We start from the raw sequence: 26,674 nt of genomic DNA, 5'->3' as shown, positions 1-26,674 counted from the left end.
AGTGTACTCTCAATCATCAGTAAAGTGATGGAAGGTGTCATCAATAGTGCCATCAAGCGGCACTTACACAGCAACAACCTGCTCAGTGACGTACAGTTTGGGTTCCGCCGGGGCATTCAGCTCCTGACCTCATTATGGCCTTGGTCCAATTATGGACAAAAGAGCTGAACTCAAGCAGTGAGGTAAAAGTGACTGCCCTTGACATCAAGGCAGCATTTGACCGAGTATGGCATCAAGGAGCCCGAGCAAAACTGGAGTCAATGGGAATCAGGGGAAGACTCTCCGCTGGTTGGACTCATACCTAGCACAAAGGAAGACGGCTGTGGTTGTTGGAGGCCAATGATCTCAGCTCCGGGACATCACTGCAGGAGTTCCTCAGGGTAGTGTCCTAGACCCAACCATCTTCAGCTGCTTCATCATTGTCCTTCCCACCATCATAAGGTCAGAAGTGGGAATTTTCAGTACTATTCGCAACTCCTCAGATACTGAAGTAGTCCGTGTCTATATGCAGCTAAACCCGGACAATATCCAGGCTTGGGCTGATAAGTGGCACTGCAGCAACTCACCAAGCCTCCTTGGAGAGCACCTTCCAAACCCACGACGACATCCACCTAGAAGGGCGAGGGCAGCGGGCGAGGGCAGCAGACGTGTAGGAACACCACCAAGATCCCCTCCAAGCCACACACCATCCTGACTTGGAACTATATTGCCATTCCTTCACTGTCACTGGGTCAAAATCCTGGCACTCCCTCCCTAACAGCACTGTGGGTATACCCGCACCAGATGGACTGCAGCGGTTCAAGAAGGCAGCTCACCACCACCTTCTCAAGGACAAGTAGGGACGGGCGACAAATGCTGGCCGAGCCAACGGCACCCACATCCCATGAAATGAATTAAAAAAATACTCTCGGTCCAATTAGAAAAGAGGCATTGCTGGATCTGGTACTGGGGAATGAGGTAGGCCAAGTGGGCCAAGTGGACCAAGTGTCTGTGGGGAACATTTGGGTAAGAGTGATCATTGCATCATATTGTTCAGATTAGCAATGGAGAAGTGCAAGGAACAATCTAAAGTAGAATTTCTAAACTGGACGAGGGCTAATTTCAGTGTTTTCAGAGGGGATCCAGCCAGGGTAAAATGGAGTCAAAGATGAACAGGAAAAACTGTATCGGAACCATGGCTGATCTATAAGGAGGAGATGTTTTGGGTACAGGCTAGGTACATTCCAACAAGGGTGAAAGGAAGAGGAACTAAAGCCAGGACTCCTTGGATGACGAGGGAGGTAAAGAATACGATGAAACAAAAGAAAGGGTTTTTGATGCATGTCATGTGAATTCTTTCACTGAGAACCAGGCCAAATACAATAAGTTGAGAGGGGAAGTGTAGAAGAAAGTAAGACTGTCAAAGAGAGAATATGAGAATAGAATAGCATTTAACATAAAAGGGAATCCTAAAATCCACTACCGGCGTGGAAATAGTAAGTGGGTAGCAAGAGGCGGGGTGGGGCCTGCTGGGGACAGAGAGGGTGATATATGCTTAGAGGTGCAGGGCAAGGCTAGAATACTTAATGAGTACTTAGTATCAGTGTTTACGAAGGAAGAAGATGCTGATAAAATATCGGTAGAAGTGGAGATGGTAGATGTAATGGATGGGGTGAAAACTGACAGGAAGGATGCACTGGAAAGGCTGGGTATGCTTAGAGTCCCCCTGGTCCGGATGCATCCCAGGTTGCTAAAGAAAGTGGTAGTGCCATAATTTTCCAATCTTTCCTGGATACAGGGGAGGTGCCAGAGGATTGGAGATTGGCAAAAGTGACACCCTTATTCAGGAAAAGGTATAAGGACATTACTAGTAACTACAGGCTGGTCAGTTTAACATCAGTGGTGGCTAGAGTTTTACAAACAATAATCAGGGAAAAAGAATCAACAGGCACTTGGAGAGGTTTGAGTTAATTAGGAAGAGTCAGCACGGATTTGTAAAAGGCAGATCATGCTTGATAAATCTAATTGAATTTTTCAGTGAAGTAACAGAGAAACTGGATGAAGGGAAAGCAATGCATGTTATCTATATGGATGTTAAGAAAGTGTCAGACAAAGTACCACATAAAAGGCTGGTTAACAAAACTGAGGCACATTGAATAGGAGGGTCAGTGGAAGGAACGTAGGAAATAGGATCTGGAGTAGGCCATTCGTACCCCTCGAGCCTGCTCTACCATTCAACCAGATCATGGCTGATCTTTTACCCACTGTTGAACTACAAGAAATCCCCCAGCGAGTTAACATCCGGAGCACTTAAAGCAGCCAGAAGCGCTGCACAAAGAACAGCCAGGCGCTGCGCAAATGACTACTGGCAACACCTATGCAGTCATATTCAGCTGGCCTCTGACACCGGAAACGTCAGAGGAATGTACGATCGCATTAAGAGAGTTTTTGGGCCAACCATCAAGAGGATCGCCCCCCCTCAAATCTAAACACAATCACTGACCAACGCAAGCAAAAGGACCGCTGGGTGGAGCACTACCTAGAACTGTACTCCAATGAAAATGAGACCGCCCTCAATGCAGCCCAGTCTCTGCCAGTCATGGATGAGCTGGACGTACAGCCAACCAAATCGGAACTCAGTGATGCCATTGATTCTCTAGCCAGCGGAAAAGGGCCTGGAAAGGACGGCATTACCCCTGAAATAATCAAGAGTGCCAAGCCTGCTATACTTTCAGCACTCTATGAACTGCTTTGCCTGCGCTGGGACAAGGGAGCAGTATCACAGGACATGCGCGATGCCAATATCATCACCCTCTATAAGAACAAGGGTGACCAAGGTGACTGCAACAACTACCGTGGAATCTCCCTGCTCAGCATAGTGGGGAAAGTCTTCACTCGAGTCGCTTTAAACAGGTTCCAGAAGCTGGCTGAGCGTGTCTACCCTGAGGCACAGTGTGGCTTTCGAGCAGAGAGATCAACCATTGACATGCTGTTCTCCCTTCGCCAGCTACAGGAGAAATGCTGTGAACAACAGATGCCCCTCTACGTTGCTTTCATTGATCTCACCAAAGCCTTTGACCTCGTCAGCAGACGTGGTCTCTTCAGACTACAAGAAAAGATCAGATGTCCACCAAAGCTACAAAGTATCATCACCTCATTCCATGACAATATGAAAGGCACAATTCAGCATAGCCTCATCAGACCCCTTTCCTATCCTGAGTGGCGTGAAACATGGCTGTGTTCTCGCACCTACACTGTTTGGGATCTTCTTCTCCCTGCTGCTCTCACAATGCGTTCAAGTCTTCAGAAGAAGGAATTTTCCTCCACGCAAGATCAGGTGGCAGGTTGTTCAACCTTGCTCGTCTAAGAGCGAAGACCAAAGTACGGAAAGTCCTCATCAGGGAACTCCTCTTTGCTGACGATGCTGCATTAACATCTCACACTGAAGAGTGTCTGCAGAGACTCATCGACAGGATTGTGGCTGCCTGCAACGAATTTGGCCTAACCATCAGCCTCAAGAAAACGAACATCATGGGACAGGAGGTCAGAAACGCTCCATCCATCAATATCGGCGACCACGCTCTGGAAGTTGTTCAAGAGTTCACCTACCTAGGCTCAACTATCACCAGTCACCTGTCTCTAGATGCAGAAATCAACAAGCGCATGGGAAAGGCTTCCACTGCTTTGTCCAGACTGGCCAAGAGAGTGTGGGAAAATGGCGCACTGACACGGAACACAAAAGTCCGAGTGTATCAGGCCCGTGTCCTCAGTACCTTGCTCTACGGCAGCGAGGTCTGGACAACGTATGTCAGCCAAGAGCGACGTCTCAATTCATTCCATCTTCGCTGCCTCCAGAGAATCCTTGGCATCAGGTGGCAGGACCGTATCTCCAACACAGAAGTCCTCGAGGCGGCCAACATCCCCAGCTTGTACACACTACTGAGTCAGCGGCGCTTGAGATGGCTTGGCCATGTGAGCCGCATGGAAGATGGCAGGATCCCCAAGGACACATTGTACAGCGAGCTTGTCACTGGTATCAGACCATGTCTCCGCTTTAAAGACGTCTGCAAACGCGACATGAGATCCTGTGACATTGATCACAAGTCGTGGGAGTCAGTTGCCAGTGATTGCCAGAGCTGGCGGGCAGCCTTAAAGCGGGGCTAAAGTGTGGCGAGTCGAAGAGACTTAGCAGTTGGCAGGAAAAAAGACAGAAGCGCAAGGGGAGAGCCAACTGTGTAACAGCCCCGACAACCAATTTTATCTAGAGCACCCGTGGAAAAATCTTTCACTCTGGAATTGGCCTTTATAGCCACTCCAGGTGCTGCTTCACAAACTACTGACCACCTCCAGGCGCTTACCCACTGTCGCTCGATACAAGGAGGCCAAAGAAGAAGAGAAGATTTTCCCGCACTATCCCCATATCCCTTGATATCTTTAATATCTAGAAATCTATCGATCTCTGTCTTGAACATACTCAATGATAGAACCTCCACAGCCCTCTGGGGAAGAGAATTCCACAGATTCACCACCCTCTGAGTGAAGAAATTCCTCCTCATCTCAGTCCTAAATGGCCTACCTCTTATTCTGAGACCGTGTCCCCTGGTTCTGGACTCCCCCATGCCAGGGGAAACATCCTTCCTGCATCAACCCTGTTGTGTATGCTTCAATGAGATCACCTTTCATTCTTCTAAACTCAAAACAATACAGGCCCAGTTTCCTCAATCTCTCCTCAAAAGATAATCCCACCATTCCAGGGATTAGTTTGGTGAGCCTTCATTGTTCTCCCTCTATCATAAGTAATTAGGTAAGGAGACCAAAACTGCACACAATACACGAGATGCGGTCTCACCAAGGCTCTATTCAATTGCAGCAAGACTTCTTTACTCCTGTCCTCAAAATCCCTTGCAATAAAGGCCCACTCACTTTGCCTGTCTAAATCCCTTGAAGCCTCTTTGCATCCTCCTCACAAGTCACATTCCCACCTAGTTTTGTATCATTGGAAATTGGAAATATTACATTTGGTCCCCACATCTAAATAATTGATATACATTGTGATAGCTGGAGCTGAAGCACTGATCCATGCAGTACCCCACTAGTCACAGCCTGCCAACCTGCCAATGACCCGTTATTTCCTACTCTTTGTTTTCTATCCGTTAACCAATTCTCAATCCATGCCAGTATATTACCCCCAATCCCATGTGCTCTAATTTTTCTGACAAACTCCTGTGTGGGACCTTACTGAAAGACTTCTGAAAATCCAAATACACCAGAGCCACTGGTTCTGCCTTATCTATTCTGCTAGTTACATCCTGAAAAAACTCCAACAGGTTTGTCAAACATGATTTCTCTTTCATAATTCCATGTTGACTCTGCCCACTCCTACCATTATTTTCTAAGTATCCAGTTATTTCCTTAATATGGTTTGAAAGTCTTTGTTCTCCCCTATGAAGCTATTTAAAAAAAAACTATACCCCTCCCGATAAACCCCATCCCACTCTCCACAGCCCACACGCCTCCCTATAAACCTCATCCCACTCTCCACAGTCCATTCCCCTCCTGATAAACCTCATCCCACTCTCTACAGTCCACACCCCTCCCGATAAACCTCATCCCACTCTCCACAGTCCATTCACCTCCCCATAAACCCCATCCACTCTCCACAGCCCACACCCCTCCCTATAAACCTCATCCCACTCTCCACAGTCCATTCACCTCCCCATAAACCCCATCCCACTCTTCACAGTCCATATCCCTTCCCATAAACACCATCCCACTCTCCACAGTCCACACCCCTCCCCATAAACCCCATCCCACTCTCCACAGTCCATACCCCTCCCCATAAATCTCATCCCACTCTCCACAGTCCATACCCCTCCCCATAAACCCCATCCCACTCTCCACAGTCCATACCCCTCCCCATAAACCTCATCCCACTCTCCACAGTCCATACCCCTCCCCATAAACCTCATCCCACTCTCCACAGTCCATACCCCTCCCCATAAACCCCATCCCACTCTCAACAGTCCATACCCCTCCCCATAAATCTCATCCCACTCTTCACAGTCCATACCCCTCCCCATAAACCCCATCCCACTCTCCACAGTCCATACCCCTCCCCATAAACCCCATCCCACTCTCCACAGTCCATACCCCTCCCCATAAACCTCATCCCACTCTCCACAGTCCATACCCCTCCCCATAAACCCCATCCCATTCTCCACAGTCCACAGCCTTCCCGATAAACCCCATCCCAATCTCCACAGTCCATACCCCTCCCCATAAACCTCATCCCACTCTCCACAGTCCATACCCCTCCCCATAAACCTCATCCCACTCTCCACAGTCCATACCCCTCCCCATAAACCCCATCCCATTCTCCACAGTCCACAGCCTTCCTGATAAACCCCATCCCACTCTCCACAGTCCATACCCCTCCCGATAAATCTCATCCCACTCTCCACAGTCCATACCCCTCCCCATAAACCCCATCCCATTCTCCACAGTCCATAGCCTTCCCCATAAACCTCATCCCACTCTCCACAGTCCATACCCCTCCCCATAAACCTCATCCCACTCTCCACAGTCCATACCCCTCCCCATAAACCCCATCCCATTCTCCACAGTCCACAGCCTTCCCCATAAATCTCATCCCACTCTTCACAGTCCATACCCCTCCCCATAAACCCCATCCCACTCTCCACAGTCCATACCCCTCCCCATAAACCCCATCCCACTCTCCACAGTCCATACCCCTCCCCATAAACCTCATCCCACTCTCCACAGTCCATACCCCTCCCCATAAACCCCATCCCATTCTCCACAGTCCACAGCCTTCCCGATAAACCCCATCCCAATCTCCACAGTCCATACCCCTCCCCATAAACCTCATCCCACTCTCCACAGTCCATACCCCTCCCCATAAACCCCATCCCATTCTCCACAGTCCGCAGCCTTCCTGATAAACCCCATCCCACTCTCCACAGTCCATACCCCTCCCGATAAATCTCATCCCACTCTCCACAGTCCATACCCCTCCCCATAAACCCCATCCCATTCTCCACAGTCCACAGCCTTCCCCATAAACCTCATCCCACTCTCCACAGTCCCCCCCCACCACCCAGCAGCTTAAACAGAAGTTTGAAAGGCTGGTGCTTTTTTCTCTAGAAAGTGAATCCTGATCGAGGTCTTTCAAATTATGAAAGGGTTCAATAGGGTAGAGAAGATGTTTCCTCTTATGAGAGAGACCAGATCTAGGGGTCATAGATATAAGACAGTCAATAATAAACCTGATAGGGAATTCAGGAGAAACATCTTCACCGAGAGAGTGGTGAGAATGTGGGAATTGACCGAATGGTACAGATGCATTGAAAGGAAAGCTCGATAAAGACACCAAGGAGAAAGGAATAGGATATACTGGCAGGTTGAGATAAAGTGGGGCTGGAAGGAAGCTCGTATGGAGCCTGAACACTGCACAGACCAGTTGGGCCGAATGGCCTCAATCTGTGTTGTACATCGTATGTAACTCTATGTAAAATAATGCAGTACTTTTTACTGTTCTGCCTTCAATACAGAGCTATGCTGTTATCTTGTGAGCTTTGAACATGTGAGATGCACCATCCTGCTGTCTCTGAAACACTCACCATAAACAAGTGAAATCTTAACAATGAATTAATCTTCCGTGACTAAGCAGCACTGGCTGGATGTTGACAGGAGGGCCCCAGCTCTAATTGATGCCTTGTTATAGCGCAGGATTTTAATCCTCCTCACCCTGTTTGTTTGTTGCGTGTTTTTTATTTTCACCTGGCCTATCTCAGCTTCAATTACTCTTCCCATTATTCATGGCAGACGACAAGCCCGCTGTTTTGTAAGTGTGTGTTGTTATTATTTTTGGTTATTTACAGACAAAAGCACTCTGTTCTCAGCTGATTCGGAGGGAAGTCGCACTGGAGATTTTTATTCCTCTCTTCTGGCAATGAGTTTAGACACACTGATTTCCATCTGTTTGCCGACACTTTAAACCTGCTGGCTAGTGACACACCCCCTCTGCCCCCTACTGCTTCTCTGCCTTGTCAGCTGTGGCTCTTGCCTCTGAGTCAGAAGCCCACGAGTTAGGGTCCGATTCCAAGGCTGGGATTTTACAGGGTTCCTGATGTCGGGCTCCGAGGTGGGGGAGGGGGGGAGGGGTGCCGGAAGATTGTTCGGGCCGGGCCCGATCCTCCCGACGGCAGCGAGGCTCCGTGGCGGCCACTCCTGCCGATGGGTGACGGGACCCGGGGTACCACATTGAAATGAGCACAATGCAAAAATTGAAACAAAAGTCCCTGTCTGGAAAAACCAGGCGCCGCAATGGTGGGGAAGGGGGGGTGGGGGGGGGGGCACGGAACGTGAGATTTTTAGCGTGGGGAGGCGGGGGGAAATTGGGGTCAAACTCTCGTCATTAGTGTAGGGGATAGTGGGAAGGGGTGACCTGTAAACTTTGTACAGTTTGTGGGGGGATGGGGGTGTGTGGGGGGGTGGGGGTGGGGGGGGGGGGAGGTCACATTTATCAGGTTTTGGGGGTGGAAAGGGCAGTTATTTAATTTTATTATCATTGGGGGTGAGAAAGGAGCATTAGAATTTTGATTTGAGCAGTTTGGGGGTGGGGTGGGGGGGTTCCTTTTAAAAATTTTAATTAGTCAGCAGGGCTGGCTACCCTTTCAAAAGGGCGCCAGCGCCTGTGTATAGGCAGCTGGTGGCATTGCCAGCATCGGAGAGCCCGCCTCCTCCATGTGATTGGTTCGGGGGGGGGTGGCCGACCGGGGTATTTAAATGAGCCACCGTGCGGGAGATTGCGGCAGGCAGCTATTTCTTTCACCTGCCCCTGCGTTTAAAACCCAGCCTCAAAGGCTCATAATCCAGGTTGGCATTCCTACTGCCAGTACTGAGGGAGAGCTGCTCTGTTGGAGATGCCATCTTTTAGATGAGACGTTAAACTAAGGCCCCGTCTTCCCTCTTAGGTGGACGTAAAGATCCCACGACACTGTTTCGAAGAGGAGCAGGGGAGTTCTCGACAGTGTCCTGCACCAATGCTTACCCCTCAATCAACAGCACTAAAAGCAGGTGATCAAATTATCACAATGCTGTTTGTGGGAGCTTGCTGTGCACAAAGTAGCTGCCGCGTTTTCCTACATCACAGCAATGACTACACTTTAAAAGTACTTCACTGCCTGTGAAGCACTTTGGAATGTCCCGAGATTGTGAAAGGCGCTACAGAAATGCAAGTCTGTCTTTCTTTCCTGGTTGACTTCCCCCTGTGACCATTTGGACCTCTCAGAATCTGCAACTCCAGTTATCAATCCCAGAACTCCTGCACTCCTTCCTAGTTCCATTCTACACAGTCCCCCTTAGCCCAATAGCATTAACTCATCAATCACTCGCTTTGTGCAATACTGAATAACACTCAGCGAAATGCCAGCTTCGTATCAAGGAACAACGAGTCCAGGTGAGATTCCCCTGCAGGAGACTGCCACGCACTGACTGCAGTATAACTCCAGTCCAGGTGAGATTCCCCTGTGGGAGACTGCCACGCACTGACTGCAGTATAACTCCAGTCCAGGTGAGATTCCCCTGTGGGAGACTGCCACGCACTGACTGCAGTATAACTCCAGTCCAGGTGAGATTCCCCTGTGGGAGACTGCCACGCACTGACTGCAGTATAACTCCAGTCCAGGTGAGATTCCCCTGCGGCAGACTGCCACACACTGACTGCAGTATAACTCCAGTCCAGGTGAGATTCCCCCGTGGGAGACTGCCACGCACTGACTGCAGTATAACTCCAGTCCAGGTGAGAGTCCTCTGCGGCAGACTGCCACACACTGACTGCAGTATAACTCCAGTCCAGGTGAGATTCCCCTGCGGGAGACTGCCACACACTGACTGCAGTATAACTCCAGTCCAGGTGAGATTCCCCTGCGGGCGACTGCCACGCACTGACTGCAGTATAACTCCAGTCCAGGTGAGATTCCCCTGCGGGCGACTGCCACACACTGACTGCAGTATAACTCCAGTCCAGGTGAGATTCCCCTGCGGGAGACTGCCACACACTGACTGCAGTATAACTCCAGTCCAGGTGAGATTCCCCTGCGGGAGACTGCCACGCGCTGACTGCAGTATAACTCCAGTCCAGGTGAGATTCCCCTGCGGGAGACTGCCACGCGCTGACTGCAGTATAACTCCAGTCCAGGTGAGATTCCCCTGTGGGAGACTGCCACACACTGACTGCAGTATAACTCCAGTCCAGGTGAGATTCCCCTGCGGGCGACTGCCACGCACTGACTGCAGTATAACTCCAGTCCAGGTGAGATTCCCCTGTGGGAGACTGCCACGCACTGACTGCAGTATAACTCCAGTCCAGGTGAGATTCCCCTGCGGGAGACTGCCACACACTGACTGCAGTATAACTCCAGTCCAGGTGAGATTCCCCTGCGGGAGACTGCCACACACTGACTGCAGTATAACCCCAGCTCATTGAGATTGAAAACTAGACAGAGGTTTTCCAGTACAGGACACACTGAGGTGGACCCGCCTTTGTTCCGTAACCTTGAATACCCTGTCTAACAAAAATCGTTCTTGGTTTTAAAATTTTCAACTACCCAGCTTTTTTGGGGGGGAGAGTTCCAGGTTCCCACTCCCCTTTGTGTGAAGAAGTGCTTCCTGACATCACCCCTGAACGGCCTGGCTCTCATTTTAAGGTTCTGCCCCCTTGTTCTGGACTTCTTCCCCCACCAGATGTAATAGTTTCTCTCTATCGACCCAATCAAATCCTTTAATCATCTTAGCACCTTGATGGGATCATTCCTTATTCTTCTATACTCGAGAAAATACAGGCCTCGTTTGTGCAAACTGTCCTTGTAATTTAACCCCTTACCTTTCATGCCGTTCTGCAGATGTGCCAGCTCTGACAGTAACTCACGGAATGACTTTGAGCAACGTGTGTGAGCGTGAAAGAATTAACAGCAGGAGTGTTTTGCGTTGCTGGGTATTGGGAAGTGATGGGTAGATTGATACAGGCCATTCTGGTATCCCGTGGATTGGAGCTGAGAAGTCACTCAAGTTCCTCGATAGAGTCTCCACATCCCTCACTAGCCAGATTTACCTGGACTTCTGTTTTTGGGCATTTGACAACAGCTGTTATTATGAAGAAATCTGCTGTCAGAATGCGGTGTTCTCTGTGTGTTATCCCAGTAACACTGAACATGCTGGCCCCTTGTCTCACACAGGCTGGTGACACTTGACTCGGCCAGAAGAGTTAGTACAATGGCTGATAGCTTGGCATAGCTGCCCCAGGAGCAGACTGCCAACTGCAGGAAGGAGACGATTACCCCGATCCCTTCACATTATCTCAAGGTGTTTCACATTACAGGATCAGCCACTCCTGGACTTGGAAATTAGATTGCACCGTGCACTTTTCACAGGCACCTAAGGGTGCAAGATGCCACCCAGCGTGCAGTTATGTATGCCGTCCGTCATTTTGGTAGAGGCTCCAGCAAAGGCGTCGACCTGAAACAGGCCTTAGGCAGAATTCCTTAGCAATGGAGGCCAAAGCTTGTCTGTAGTTAGGCTCCTTCTGGATCTCTCACCATAGTTGTCCCCACTGAAAGACAGTCTGTGGTTAGATCCCTTTCCTGCCTCCCTGATTTTACACGGAATTTACAGCACAGAAACAGGCTATTCGGCCACACAAGCCTTCTCCCGCTCCTCTTCTCACCCTATCAGCATCTCATTCTATTCTTTTCTCCCTCATGTGTTTATCCAGCTTCGATACTATTCACCTTGACCACTCTCTGTGGTGACGAGTTCCACATTCTCCCCACTCTCTGGGGAAAGAAGTTTCTCCCGAACTCCCGATTGGATTTATTAGCGACTATCTTATATTGATGCCCCCCAAGTTCTGGTCTCCCTCATAAGTTGACCGTATCAAATGCCTTTATAATTTGAAACAGCTCTATCTGGTCACCCCTCAGGCTTCTCCTCCACTTCCACACACTTCCCCAATCCCTTACACAATCCCCCCTTTACATACTTCCCCGACACCCTTTATACCACTCTGCCACTCCTTAGACACTGTCCCCTTTACACACCACCCCCACATCACTGCATGTCACCTGACTAGTAATCCAGAGGCCTAGGTTAATGCTCTGGGGACACGGGTTCGAATCCCACCACGGCAGGTGAAATCTGGAATTAAAAAGCTAGTCTAATGGTGACCACGAAACCACTGTCCATTGTTGTAAAAACCCATCTGGTTCACTAACGTCCTTTAGGGAATGAAATCTGCCGTCCTTACCCGGTCTGGCCTACCTGTACCACAGCAAGGTGGCTGACTCTTAAATGCCCTGTGGCAAGCCACTCAATTTTCAAGGGCAATTTGGGATGGGCAACAAATGCTCGCCTTGCCAGTGCCACCCATATAGAAACACAGAAAAATAGGAGCAGGAGTAGGACATTCGGCCCTTCAAGCCTACTCCGCCATTCAATACGATCATGGCTGATCATCCAAACTCAGTACCCTGTTCCCGCTTTCTCCCAATATCCCTTGATCCCATTAGCCCTAAGAACTATATCTAACTCTTTCTTGAATGTATTTAATGATTTGGCCTCAACTGCTTTCCGTGGTAGAGAATTCCACAGGTTCACCACTCTCTGGGTGAAGAAATCTCTCCTCATCTCAGTTCTAAATGGTTTACCCCTTATCCTTACATTGCAACCCCTCGTCTTGGACTCCCCCGCCATCGGGATCTTCCTTCCTGCATCTAGTCTGTCCAGTCCTGTTAGAATTTTGTAGGTTTCTATGAGATCCCCTCTCATTCTTCTAAACTCTAGCGAATACAATCCTAATCGACCCAATCTCACTCCATACATCAGTCCTCTCATCCCAGGAATCAGTCTGGTGAACCTTTGCTGCACTCCCTCCATAGCAAGAACATCCTTCCTCAGATAAGGAGACTAAAACTGCACATAATACTCCAGATGTGGTCTCACCAAGGCCTTGTATAATTGCAGCAAGACATCCTTGCTCCTGTACTTGAATCCTCTCGCTATGAAGGCCAGCATACCATTTGCCTTCTTAACTGCCTGCTGCACCTGCATGCTTACTTTCAGCGACTGGTGCACAAGGACACCCAGATCTCGCTGCACCTCCCCCTTTCCCAATCTATCAGTGTTCAGATAATAATCTGCCTTGTTGTTTTTGCCACCAAAGTGGATAACCTCACATTTATCCACATTATACGGCATCTGCCATGTATTTGCCCTCTCACTAAACCTGTCCAAATCACGCTGGAGCTTCTCTGCATCCTCTTCACAGCTCATACTCCCACCCAGCTTTTTTTTTTTTTTTTAGAGATACAGCACTGAAACAGGCCCTTCGGCCCACCGAGTCCGTGCCGAACATCAACCACCCATTTATACTAATCCTACACTAATCCCATATTCCTACCAAACATCCCCACCTATCCCTATATTTCCCTACCACCTACCTATACTAGTGACAATTTATAATGGCCAATTTACCTATCAACCTGCAAGTCTTTTGGCTTGTGGGAGGAAACCGGAGCACCCGGAGAAAACCCACGCAGACACAGGGAGAACTTGCAAACTCCACACAGGCAGTACCCGGAATCGAACCCGGGTCCCTGGAGCTGTGAGGCTGCCGTGCTAACCACTGCACCACTGTGCCGCCCCTTTGTGTTGTCTGCAAACTTGGATATATTACATTTAATTCCCTCATCTATATCATTAATATATATTGTGAATAGCTGGGGTCCTAGCACTGATTCCTGCGGTACCCCACTAGTCACTGCCTGCCACTCGGAAGAAGACCCTTTTATTCCTACTCTTTGTTTCCTGTCTGCCAACAAGTTCTCTATCCGTGTCAGTACTAATCTCTTATGTGACACCTTATTGAAAGCCTTCTCTGAGTCCAAATACACCACATCCACTGGTTCTCCCTTATCTATTCTACTAGTTACATCCTCAAAAGATTTCAGTCGATTTGTCAAGCATGATTTCTCTTTCGAAAATCCATGTTGACTTTGTTCGATCCCATGAAAGAACGAATAAAACCTCCTCGCACACTTCCTGTCCACCCCTTACACTATCCCCCATCCCTTACACACTTTTGCCACCCCTTGCACACTCACTCCCTTTACACACTTTCCCTTCCCCTTACATACTTCCCTTAGCCAGCATAGCCATACCACCCAGACTACAGGTCATCCAGCCACTCACCCTTGGAAAAGGGAGCGATATTGTAGTCTGACACGCCCTCTCCCTGCTCCCTGCTGTGTACATCGAGTTGAAGCCTTGCAAAATTCAAGAAAGTTTGAAGTATCACCAAATGTTGGGATTTGTAGGGGCAGAAACATGCCCATTACAGCGATAACACAGAGCCTAAAAATAAAACACCTCAACTGGCAGCATCCTAATCTGCTGCCTGATGCCCTTTAATGTGCTTCTAATGAGATTCGCAGATAGGGACAGAAGAATCAATTGTAATTTGAAGCTTTGCAGCAGAAAGGTTCTATTTATTATTGTAATCGTTTCTGTAATGGCAACAGGAACTGATCTGTGGGCGCTGTTAATGAAAAAAAAGAGGCCTCCAGCTCACCTTCACTTTCAGCCTCCTCTGCCACCCGTCATTTCAGAGTGCCGTCTCTGATTAATTTCCCCACAGTCTGCTGTCAAACCAGGCCAACCACATCAACTTGTACCCACATGCCATGCCGGGCACCTTTGCTGGAGAGGGAAGGCAGACCCTGGCATCTGCCAACGCCCCCTGTGACCAGTGGCTGCAATGTGTGGAACCTCAATGTTAAGCAACTGGCCTCTTCCTTTGCAGTTCCTGTTGATGTTCCACCCCAACTTGCATTCATATAGCGCCGGTAACGTAATAAAAAGTCCCAAGGCACTTCACAGGAGTGTTCTAAAATCAAATCCGACGCTAAGCCACATAAGGAGATATTGACCAAAGCTTGGTCAAAGATGTAGGTTTTAAGGAGTGTCTTAAAGGAGCAGAAAGCGTTGGAGAGGTTTAGGGAGGGAATTCCAGAGCTTAGGGCCTAGGCAACTGAAGGCACGACCGCCAATGGTAGAACAATTAAAATCAGGGATGCGCAAGAGGCCAGAATTGGAGGAGCACAGAGATTTGGCAGGGTTGTAGGGCAGGTTTGATAGGTTGCAGTGTCAAGAAACAGCATGATTGCCACAGGGCCCAGTGCCACTGTGTGTTGGCACCGTCCCCTCAGTCATATTTTCTCATCCAGTGACTCGTGAGTGATTCTGTTCTGAACATCCCATCCCCACCCTTAAATTACCCACCCCTCACATACACCCTCAAATGCAACTGCACCCTGATATTCTGCCCCTCCCCCACTCCACTCCTTCACACCCTTCCCCTCCCCCACCGCCCCGATAGGACCCGAAGGTGGATAAATTCTGAGGCCCGGATGAAATGCAGCCCAGGCTGCTAAACGAAGCAAGGGAGGAAACAGCGCAGGCTTTGACCATTACTTTCCAATTCTCTCTGGCTATAGGCGTGGTGCCGGAGGACTGCTAATTTAGCACCGTTGTTCAAAAAGGTAGGTAGGGAAAGCCCAAGTGATTACAGTCCAGTCATCTAACCTTGGCGGTGGGAAAATTATTGGAAAACATTCTGAGGGACTGTATAAATAGTCATTTAGAAAGGCATGGACAATCAAAGACAGTCAGCCTGAATTTGTTATAGGAAGGTAGTGTCTGACTAATATGTTTGAATATTTTGAGGAGGAACATGGCGGGTCGATGAAGGTAGTGTGTTTGATGTAGTCTACATGGATTTTGGCAAGGTTTTTGTCCCACATGGCAGACTAGTCAGAAAATTAAAAGCCCATTGGATCTCAAGGGGAAGAGGCAAATTGGATCCAAAATTGGCTCAGTGGCAGGAGGCAAAGGGTAACTGTTGATAGGTGATTTTGTGACTGGAAGGCTGTTTCCAGTGGGGTTCTGCTGGGCTCAGTGCAAGGTCCCTTGCTGTTCATGATCTACATCAATGATTTAACCTTAAATGTCGGTGGTATGATCAAGAGGTTTGCACATGATACAAAAATTGGCTGTGTGATTGATAGAGAAGGAGAAAGCTGCAGACTGCAGGAAGATATCACTGGACAAGTCAGGTTGCAAATTGAGTTCAATCTGGAGAACAGTGCGGTAATGCTTTTGGGGAGGGCAAACATGGCAAGGGAATACACAATAAATAGGATAGCGAGGAGTGCAGAGGAACAGAGGGACCTTGGAGTGCATGTCCACAGATCCCTGAAGTTAAGAGGACAGGTAGTTAAGGTGGTTAAGAAGGCAAATGGGGTACTTGCCTTTATTAGCTGAGGCATACAATATATGAGCTGGGAGGTAATGCTAGAGCTATATAAAACACTAGTTAGGCCACAGCTGGAGTATTGCATACAATTCTGGTCACTGCATTACAGAAAGGATGTGACTGCACTAGAGCGAGTACAGAGGAGGTTTATGAGGATGTTGCCAGGAAAGACTGGACAGACTGGGATTGTTTTCTTTGGAAAAGAGGATGCTGAGGGGAAATTGAATGTATAAAATTATGAGGGTCCTGGATAGAGTGGATAGGAAAGACCTATTTCCCTTAGCAGAAAGGTCAATAACCAGAGGGCATAGATTGAAAGTATTTGGTGGAAGAATTAGAGGAGAAATCTTTTTCACCCAGAGGGTGGTTGGGAACTCACTGCCTGAAAGGGTGGTAAAGGCATTTAGAAAACAACATGCACTTGAGGTGCTGTAACCTCCAGGGCTACGGATCAAAAGCTGGAAAGAGGGTTTGGGCTGGATAGCTCTAACGTGGCCGGCACAGACACGATGTGCCAAATGGCCTCCTTCAGAGCAGTAAATTTTCTATGTTTCTCAGTTTCAGTGCGGCACTTCCTCAGTACTGACCCTCCGACAGTGCGGCACTCCCTCAGTACTGACCCGCCGACAGTGCGGCACTCCCTCAGTACTGACCCTCTGACAGTGCGGCACTCCCTCAGTACTGACCCTCCGACAGTGCAGCACTCCCTCAGTACTGACTCTCCGACAACGCGGCACTCCCTCAGTACTGACCCTCCGACAGTGCAGCACTCCCTCAGTACTGACTCTCCGACAACGCGGCACTCCCTCAGTACTGACCCTCCGACAGTGCGGCACTCCCTCAGTACTGACCCTCTGACAGTGCGGCACTCCCTCAGTACTGACCCTCCGACAGTGCGGCACTCCCTCAATACTGACCCTCCGACAGTGCGGCACTCCCTCAGTACTGACCCTCCGAAACTCCCTCAGTACTGACCCTCCGACAGTGCGGCACTCCCTCAGTACTGAGCCTCCGACAGTGCGGCACTCCCTCAGTACTGACCCTCTGACAGTGCGGCACTCCCTCAGTACTGACCCTCCGACAGTGCGGCACTCCCTCAGTACTGAGCCTCCGACAGTGCAGCACTCCCTCAGTACTGACCCTCCGACAGTGCGGTACTCCCTCAGTACTGACCCTCCGACAGTGCGGCACTCCCTCAGTACTGAGCCTCCGACAGTGCAGCACTCCCTCAGTACTGACCCTCCGACAGTGCGGCATTCCCTCAGTACTGACCCTGTGACAGTGCGGCACTCCCTCAGTACTGACCCTCTGACAGTGCGGCACTCCCTCAGTACTGAGCCTCCGACAGTGCGGCACTCCCTCAGTATTGACCCGCCGACAGTGCGGCACTCCCTCAGTACTGACCCGCTGACAGTGCGGCACTCCCTCAGTACTGAGCCTCCGACAGTGCGGCACTCCCTCAGTACTGACCCTCCGACAGTGCGGCACTCCCTCAGTACTGACCCTCCGACAGTGCGGCACTCCCTCAGTACTGAGCCTCCGACAGTGCAGCACTCCCTCAGTACTGACCCTCCGACAGTGCGGTACTCCCTCAGTACTGACCCTCCGACAGTGCGGCACTCCCTCAGTACTGAGCCTCCGACAGTGCAGCACTCCCTCAGTACTGACCCTCCGACAGTGCGGCATTCCCTCAGTACTGACCCTGTGACAGTGCGGCACTCCCTCAGTACTGACCCTCTGACAGTGCGGCACTCCCTCAGTACTGAGCCTCCGACAGTGCGGCACTCCCTCAGTACTGACCCGCCGACAGTGCGGCACTCCCTCAGTACTGACCCTCTGACAGTGCGGCACTCCCTCAGTACTGACCCTGTGACAGTGCGGCACTCCCTCAGTACTGACCCTCTGACAGTGCGGCACTCCCTCAGTACTGTACTTGGAGTGCCAGCCTGGATTATGGGCTCAATTCTCTGGAATGGGGCTTAAACCCACAACCTTCTGACTCAGAGGTGAGAGAGAGGGAGCAATACCAACTGAGCCGCGACTGAGACCAAGGGAGGGAAAATACTTTAATAAAGTACCTCATTACTTTATTGGATTGCTCATGGAGACTGCTGCCTCGGGCAAGTATAATTTTTTGAGTCTGTTTTTTCTTGAATATTCATGGAAGTGAATGTGACGTGATTTGGGCTGTTCAAATCCTTCGGCTGCTTCATGTAGACATTGCTATACACTCACATGTAGAAACCTTAGTGAAAAGTCGCAGTGTGGGAGATAGAATTTTGAATCTGCTGCAGGAACTTTCAAGTTTAATATTCTATTGCTTGCTGCCTTGTTTATGATACTAGTAGAAAGCTCAAATTGAGAGGCAATGCCTGGTTGTGTTGATATTTGGATCATTACCAGCTGTGCTTGGCACAGTGTAGCAGGGCAGACAGGTACTTGTTGCAGCGCAGGCTGACCCAGTGCTCTGTGGGCACAAGCACCCACACATCATGAACCCCATCAGGTGCCCGAGGCTAGCTGTCTGCCAGCGACAGAGGCAGTGCCCCGGCATCAATAGAGCTCAGACACTGAGGCTGTGTATGAGCAGCTTGCAGACGGCAGTGCGGGGCGACAGACAGGCAGACGGGAGTGGGAGTGACAGACAGGCAGAGGACAGTGCGGGGCGACAGACAGGCAGACGGGAGTGCGGGGCGGCAGACGGGAGTGCTGGGAGGCAGAGCCAACTGGGTAACACAGGGAGCTGGGAGACGCAGAGAGCTGGGAGACGCAGAGAGCTGGGAGACGCAGAGAGCTGGGAGACGCAGAGAGCTGGGAGACGCAGAGAGCTGGCAGACACAGAGACTTCAGTCTGCTCTGAAGCTACTTGGCAAACAGCTCCTGGTTGAGGTCAACTGACATGAGCACCTCGACAGTTTGAAGCTTTAGTAACACACACTCTGCAAACAGTGCTGACTCAATGCTGGAAATTCAGTTAAACATCCACACACCTCCTTGACAGACTGTTTGTATTATTATTTACACAGGATCCGTGTCCTGCTTTACAGACACACGGGACACACGTCCTGCATTACAGACACATGGGACCTGCTTTACTGACACACGGGAGTCACATCCCGCGATACTGACACACGGGACCCACATCACTGATAGACCCGCGTTCTGCGTCACTGATAAACACGCACCCTGCATTACTGACGCACAGAACTACATCCCGTGTTAATAATACATAGATTCTCTGGGGAAAAAAGTAATCATAATACAATTGAATTCCATATTAAATTTGAAAGCAACATACTCCTGTCCCAAACAAGAATCTTAAACTTAAACAAAGTCAATTATATAGGTACGAGGGGAGAGCTAGCTAAGGTTGATTGGTAAATGGACTAAAAGGCATGGTGGCAAATAAACAATGGGAAACATTTCAAGAAACAGTTCAAAATGTTCAACAAAAATATATTCCATTAAAAAAAAACTCAGCCAGAAAGACCCATCCCTGGCTTACTAGTGAAGTTAAGGATAGTTTAAGATTAAAAGAAGAGGCTTATAATGTTGCAAAATGTAATTCTGATAATTGGAAGTGCTTTAGAAAACAGTAAAGGGTGACCAAAAAGATGATAAAAAGGGAAAACATAGATTATGAGAGGAAACTAGCCAGGAATGTAAAAACAGATTGCAAGAGCTTTTACAAATACATAAAAGGAGGAGAGTAGCTAAAGTAAATGTTGGTCCCTTAGCGGCAGAGGCAGGAAAAATTATCACGGGGAATGAGGAAATGGCAGAGACATTTTGTGTCTGTCTTCACAGTAGAAGATACAGATTACATGGCAGAAATAGAGGGTAACCTAGGGGCTAATAAGCATGAGGAACTGAAGGTAATTAATATCAGCAGAGAAATCCCCAGGAGCTGATGACTGACATTCTCCAGTTCTAAAAGAGGTAGCTGTAGAGATAGTGGATGCACTGGTTATGATTTTACAACATACCCTAGATTCTGGAATGGTCCCAGTGGATTGGAAGTTAGCAAATGTAAAATCGCTATTCAAGAAAGGAGGCAAAGCAGGAACAGGGAACTATAGACCAGTTAGCCTGACATCAGTCGTTGGGAAAATGCTGGAATCTATTATTAAGGAAGTCTTAATAATGCACTTGGAAAATCACAGTATGATCAAAGTCAACAAGGTTTTACAAAAGGGAAATCATGTTTGACAAATTTATTAGTTTTTTCAGGATGTAATTTTCTTCTTCTTTTGGGCCTCCTTATCTCGAGAGACAATGGATACGCGCCTGGAGGTGGTCAGTGGTTTGTGAAGCAGCGCCTGGAGTGGCTATAAAGGCCAATTCTGGAGTGACAGGCTCTTCCACAGGTGCTGCAGAGAAATTTGTTTGTTGGGGCTGTTGCACAGTTGGCTCTCCCCTTGCGCCTCTGTCTTTTTTCCTGCCAACTACTAAGTCTCTTCGACTCGCCACAATTTAGCCCTGTCTTTATGGCTGCCCGCCAGCTCTGGCGAATGCTGGCAACTGACTCCCACGACTTGTGATCAATGTCACACGATTTCATGTCGCGTTTGCAGACGTCTTTATAACGGAGACATGGACGGCCGGTGGGTCTGATACCAGTGGCGAGCTCGCTGTACAATGTGTCTTTGGGGATCCTGCCATCTTCCATGCGGCTCACATGGCCAAGCCATCTCAAGCGCCGCTGACTCAGTAGTGTGTATAAGCTGGGGATGTTGGCCGCTTCAAGGACTTCTGTGTTGGAGATATAGTCCTGCCACCTGATGCCAAGTATTCTCCGAAGGCAGCGAAGATGGAATGAATTGAGACGTCGCTCTTGGCTGGCATACGCTGTCCAGGCCTCGCTGCCGTAGAGCAAGGTACTGAGGACACAGGCCTGATACACTCGGACTTTTGTGTTCCGTGTCAGTGCGCCATTTTCCCACACTCTCTTGGCCAGTCTGAACATAGCAGTGGAAGCCTTACCCATGCGCTTGTTGATTTCTGCATCTAGAGACAGGTTACTGGTGATAGTTGAGCCTAGGTAGGTGAACTCTTGAACCACTTCCAGAGCGTGGTCGCCAATATTGATGGATGGAGCATTTCTGACATCCTGCCCCATGATGTTCGTTTTCTTGAGGCTGATGGTTAGGCCAAATTCATTGCAGGCAGACGCAAACCTGTCGATGAGACTCTGCAGGCATTCTTCAGTGTGAGATGTTAAAGCAGCATCGTCAGCAAAGAGGAGTTCTCTGATGAGGACTTTCCGTACTTTGGACTTCGCTCTTAGACGGGCAAGGTTGAACAACCTGCCCCCTGATCTTGTGTGGAGGAAAATTCCTTCTTCAGGATGTAATTAGTAAGGTGGTAATTAGTAATTCGGCCAGGTGGTCGAAGTCTCAGTAGGGGAGCATTTCAGGAACAGTGACCATAATTCCATAAGTTTTAAGGTACTTGTGGATAAGGATAAGAGTAGTCCTCGGGTGAAGGTGCTAAATTGGGGAAGGCTAATTATAACAATATTAGGCAGGAACTGAAGAATTTAGATTGGGGGCGGTTGTTTGAGGGTAAATCAACATCTGACATATGGGAGTCTTTCAAACGTCAGTTGATTAGAATCCAGGACCAGCATGTTCCTGTGAGGAGGATAGACAGGTTTGGCAAGTTTCAGGAACCTTGGATAACGCGGGATATTGTGAGCCTCGTCAAAAAGAAAAAGGAAGCATTCGTAAGGGCTGGAAGGCTAGGAACAGACGAATCCCTTGAGGAACATAAAGACAGTAGGAAGGAAGTTAAGCAAGGAGTTAGGAGGGCTAAAAGGGGTCATGAAAAGTCATTGACAAACAGGATTAAAGAGAATCCCAAGGCTTTTTATACGTATATAAAGAGCAAGAGGGTAACCAGGGAAAGGGTTGGCCCACTCAAGGACAGAGAAGGGAATCTATGTGTGGAGCCAGAGGAAATGGGCGAGGTACCAAATGAGTACTTTGCATCAGTATTCACCAAGGAGAAGGACTTGGTGGATGATGAGCCTAGGGAAGGGAGTGTAGATAGTCTCAGTCATCTCATTATCAAAAAGGAGGAGGTGTTGGGTGTCTTGCAAAGCATTAAGGTAGATAAGTTCCCAGGGCCTGATGGGATCTACCCCAGAATACTGAGGGAGGCAAGGGAAGAAATTGCTGGGGCCTTGACAGAAATCTTTGCATCCTCATTGGTTACAGGTGAGGTCACAGAGGACTGGAGAATAGCCAATGTTGTTCCTTTGTTTAATAAGGGTATCAAGGATAATCCAGGAAATTATAGGCCGGTGAGCCTTACGTCAGTGGTAGGGAAATTATTGGAGAGGATTCTTCGGGACAGGATTTACTCCCATTTGGAAACAAACGGACTTATTAGCGAGAGGCAGCATGGTTTTGTGAAGGGGAGGTCGTGCCTCACTAATTTGATTGAGTTTTTTGAGGAAGTGACAAAGATGATTGATGAAGGAAGGGCAGTGGATGTTATCTATATGGACTTCAGTAAAGCCTTTGACAAGGTCCCTCATGGCAGACTGATACAAAAGGTGAAGTCACATGGGATCAGAGGGGAGCTGGCAAGATGGATACAGAACTGGCTCGGTCATAGAAGACAGAGGGTAGCATTGGAAGGGTGCTTTTCTGAATGGAGGGATGTGACTAGTGGTGTTCCGCAGGGATCAGTGCTGGGACCTTTGCTCTTTGTAGTATATATAAATGATTTGGAGGAAAATGTAGCTGGTCTGATTCGTAAGTTTGCGGACGACACAAAGGTTGGTGGAGTTGCGGACAGTGATGAAGATTGTCCGAGGATACAGCAGGATATAGATCGGTTGGAGACCTGGGCGGAGAAATGGCAGATGGAGTTTAATTCGGACAAATGTGAGGTAATGCATTTTGGAAGATCTAATACAGGTGGGAAGTATGCAGTAAATGGCAGAACCCTGAGGAGTATTGATAGGCAGAGAGATCTGGGCGTACAGGTCCACAGGTCACTGAAAGTGGCAACGCAGGTGGATAAGGTAGTCAAGAAGGCATACGGCATGCTTGCCTTCATCAGTCGGGGCATAGAGTATAAAAATTGGCAAGTCATGCTGCAGCTGTACAGAACCTTAGTTAGGCCACACTTAGAATATTGCGTGCAATTCTGGTCGCCACACTACCAGAAGGACGTGGAGGCTTTGAAGAGGGTACAGAAGAGGTTTACCAGGATGTTGCCTGGTCTGGAGGGCATTAGCTATGAGGAGAGGTTGGATAAACTCGGATTGTTTTCACTGGAACGAGCTGACTCCAACTGGTGGAGGGGCGACCTGATAGAGGTTTACAAAGTTATAAGCGGCATGGACAGAGTGGATGGTCAGAAGCTTTTTCCCAGGGTGGAAACTAGGGGACATAGGTTTAAGGTGAGAGGGGCAAAGTTTAGAGGGGATGTGCGAGGCAAGTTCTTTACACAGAGGGTGGTGAGTGCCTGGAACTTGTTGCCGGGGGAGGTGGTGGATGCAGGTATCAAAGAGACGTTTAAGAGGCATCTTGACAAATACATGAATAGGATGGGAATAGACAGATACGGACCCTGGAAGTGCAGAAGGTTTTAGTTTAGGCAGGCATCAAAATCGGCGCAGGCTTGGAGGGCCGAATGGCCTGTTCCTGTGCTGTACTGTTCTTTGTTCTTTGTCAGGCAGATAAAGATGAGTAGTATAGATGGAGTATAATGTGGTAAGTGTGAGGTTATTCACTTTGATGGTAAGAATAGAAAAGCAGAATATTTTTTTAAAAGGCATGAAAGCTCTAAATGTTGATGTTCAGGGATACTTGAGTATTCTCATATAAGGACCACAGAAAGTTAGCATACAGGTACAGCAAGCAATTAGGATGGCAAAAGGCACGTTGGCCTTTATTGCAAGGGGATTGGAGTACAAGAATAAGGAAGTCTTGCTGCAATTGTATAGGGCTTTAGTGAGACTGCACCTGGAATCCTGTGCACAGTTTTGGTCTCCCTATCTCAGGAAGGATGTACTTGCCTTGGAGGCAGTACATTGAAGATTTACTAGATTGGTCTTTAATGAGTGGGTTGTCCTACGATGAGAGGCTGAGTAAATTGGGCCTATACACTCTGGAGTTTCGAAGAATGCGAGGTGATCTCATTGAAACATACAAGGTTCTGAATGTGCTTGACAGGGTAGATACGGAGAGTTTGTTTCCCCTGGCTGGGGAATCTAGAATACAGGAGTACAGTCTCAGGATAAGGGGCTGTTCATTTAGGAGTGAGATGAGTAATTTCTTCACTCAGAGGGTTGTGACTCTTTGGAATTCTCTACCCCAGAGGGTTGTGGTTGCTCCATCGTTGAGTATATTTAAGAGTGAGATCGACAGATTTTTGATCTCTCAGGGAATCAAGGGATATGGGGAGTGGACGGGAACGTGGACTTGAGGTAGAAGATCAGCCATGATCGTATTGAGCAGCGGAGCAGGATCGAGGGGCTGTAAGTTCTGATTTCTTACATTCTTAGACTTACGTCCTGCGTTACTGATACACAGACCCACGTCCTCCATTACCAATATCCAGACCCACATCCCTCATTACTAATACACAGACTCTCATCCCGTGTTATTGATACGCAGACCTACATCCTGTTTCACTGATACACAGACCCATACACCTCCCCGATACACAGACTTACACAGCCCCCATATTATTTACATAGGGCTACGCGCTCCTTGTCACTGATATGCAGACTCACCACTGCACATTACTTGCACATGGATTTACCTGCATACTCTGGGAATCACGGACATACGTCCCCTCCCCTAGCAAGTCTGCACACTATAGCGTTACCCCGGCCCCTCTGGAATATGCAGCCCTAATCTCACCTGCTTTTGCTTTGCTTCTTTCTGTGCTGTGAAAACACCGCCATAATGTTAAAGAACTTTATTGGGTCTTCCCCATTCCAATTGCCATAAGGAAGTTCTATCATGAGCTCACTCCGCCACTGCAGCCATGGTGTAAAACTCCCGGTGCCGTACCTGTGTCGAGCTGCGTGCCCTTAGCGCAGGCCACGACGGCGCCCATGCTGGGCTGTGAAGTCATTCCAGACATAGAGTCAGAGGCTACGTCCACCACATCTGCCCCAGCCTCAGCGGCAGCCAACATGGAGGCTACTCCGGCACCTGCGGTGTCGTGGGTGTGGATGTGGAGTGGGATCTCCGGGAAGCGGTCGCGCAACGCTTGGATCAGCAGCTTGGCTGAGTTTGGCTTCAGCACTCCAGCCATATCCTGCAACGCACAAGTGAGGGTAAAGGTTAGAATGGATGTAGTTCCAATTACAGGAAGAAATGCTGACAACTAAATTGTGACTCGGTACCTTGCATGTTCTCTCCCTCTCTTCCGAGTCAGACAATCCCCATGCAATACTGAGGGAGTGTTGCAGTGCTGGAGGGGCAGCACTGAGGGAGCACTGCACTGTCAGAGGTTCAGCACTAAGGGAGTGCTACACTGTAGGAGGGGTGTTATTGAGAGAGCACTACACTCTGAGGAGCAATACTGAGGGGCAGTACTGCGGGAGCGCTGCACTCTGAGGGGCAGTACTGAGGGAGCGCTGCACTCCCAGGGGCAATACTGAGGGAGTGCTGCACTCTGAGGGGCAGTACTGCGGGAGCGCTGCACTCCCAGGGGCAATACTGAGGGAGCGCTGCACTCTGAGGGGCAGTACTGCGGGAGCGCTGCACTCTGAGGGGCAGTACTGAGGCAGCGCTGCACTCTGAGGAGCAGTACTGAGGGAGCGCTGCACTCTGAGGGGCAGTACTGCGGGAGCGCTGCACTCTGAGGGGCAGTACTGCGGGAGCGCTGCACTCTGAGGGGCAGTACTGATGGAGCACTGCACTCTGAGGGGCAGTACTGCGGGAGCGCTGCACTTTGAGGGGCAGTACTGAGGGAGCGCTGCGCTCTGAGGGGCAGTACTGAGGGAGCACTGCACTCTGAGGGGCAGTACTGATGGAGCACTGCACTCTGAGGGGCAGTACTGATGGAGCACTGCACTCTGAGGGGCAGTACTGAGGGAGCACTGCACTCTCAGGGGCAGTACTGAGGGAGCACTGCACTCTCAGGGGCAGTACTGAGGGAGCGCTGCACTCTGAGGGGCAGTACTGAGGGAGCACTGCACTCTCAGGGGCAATACTGAGGGAGCGCTGCACTCTGAGGGGCAGTACCGAGAAAGTGCTGCAATGTCGAAGGTGCTGTCTTTCAGATGCAGTTTTAAACCGAGGCTTCATCTGCCCTCTGAGGTGGACATAAAAG

The 26,674-nt window shown here is 49.3% G+C and overlaps 1 protein-coding gene across 5 annotated transcripts in view; it reads right to left on the bottom strand.

The window, feature by feature from the left end:
* The window catches only part of LOC137355917 (pyruvate carboxylase, mitochondrial-like), a 1,077,083-nt gene that overhangs the window by 112,759 nt on the left and 937,650 nt on the right, over positions 1 to 26,674 (bottom strand). For all 5 annotated transcript variants that reach the window (XM_068021564.1, XM_068021567.1, XM_068021566.1 and 2 more), the window contains one exon: positions 25,405 to 25,654. In XM_068021564.1, coding sequence (XP_067877665.1) covers positions 25,405 to 25,654 — 250 coding nt within the window. The remainder of the gene's footprint in view (positions 1 to 25,404; positions 25,655 to 26,674) is intronic.

Source organism: Heterodontus francisci, chromosome 44, assembly GCF_036365525.1.
Source record: "Heterodontus francisci isolate sHetFra1 chromosome 44, sHetFra1.hap1, whole genome shotgun sequence".
Classification (NCBI taxonomy): Eukaryota; Metazoa; Chordata; class Chondrichthyes; order Heterodontiformes; family Heterodontidae; genus Heterodontus; species Heterodontus francisci.
Note: the sequence above shows the minus strand (reverse complement) of the source record. Positions and strands in the feature narration are given on the sequence as shown.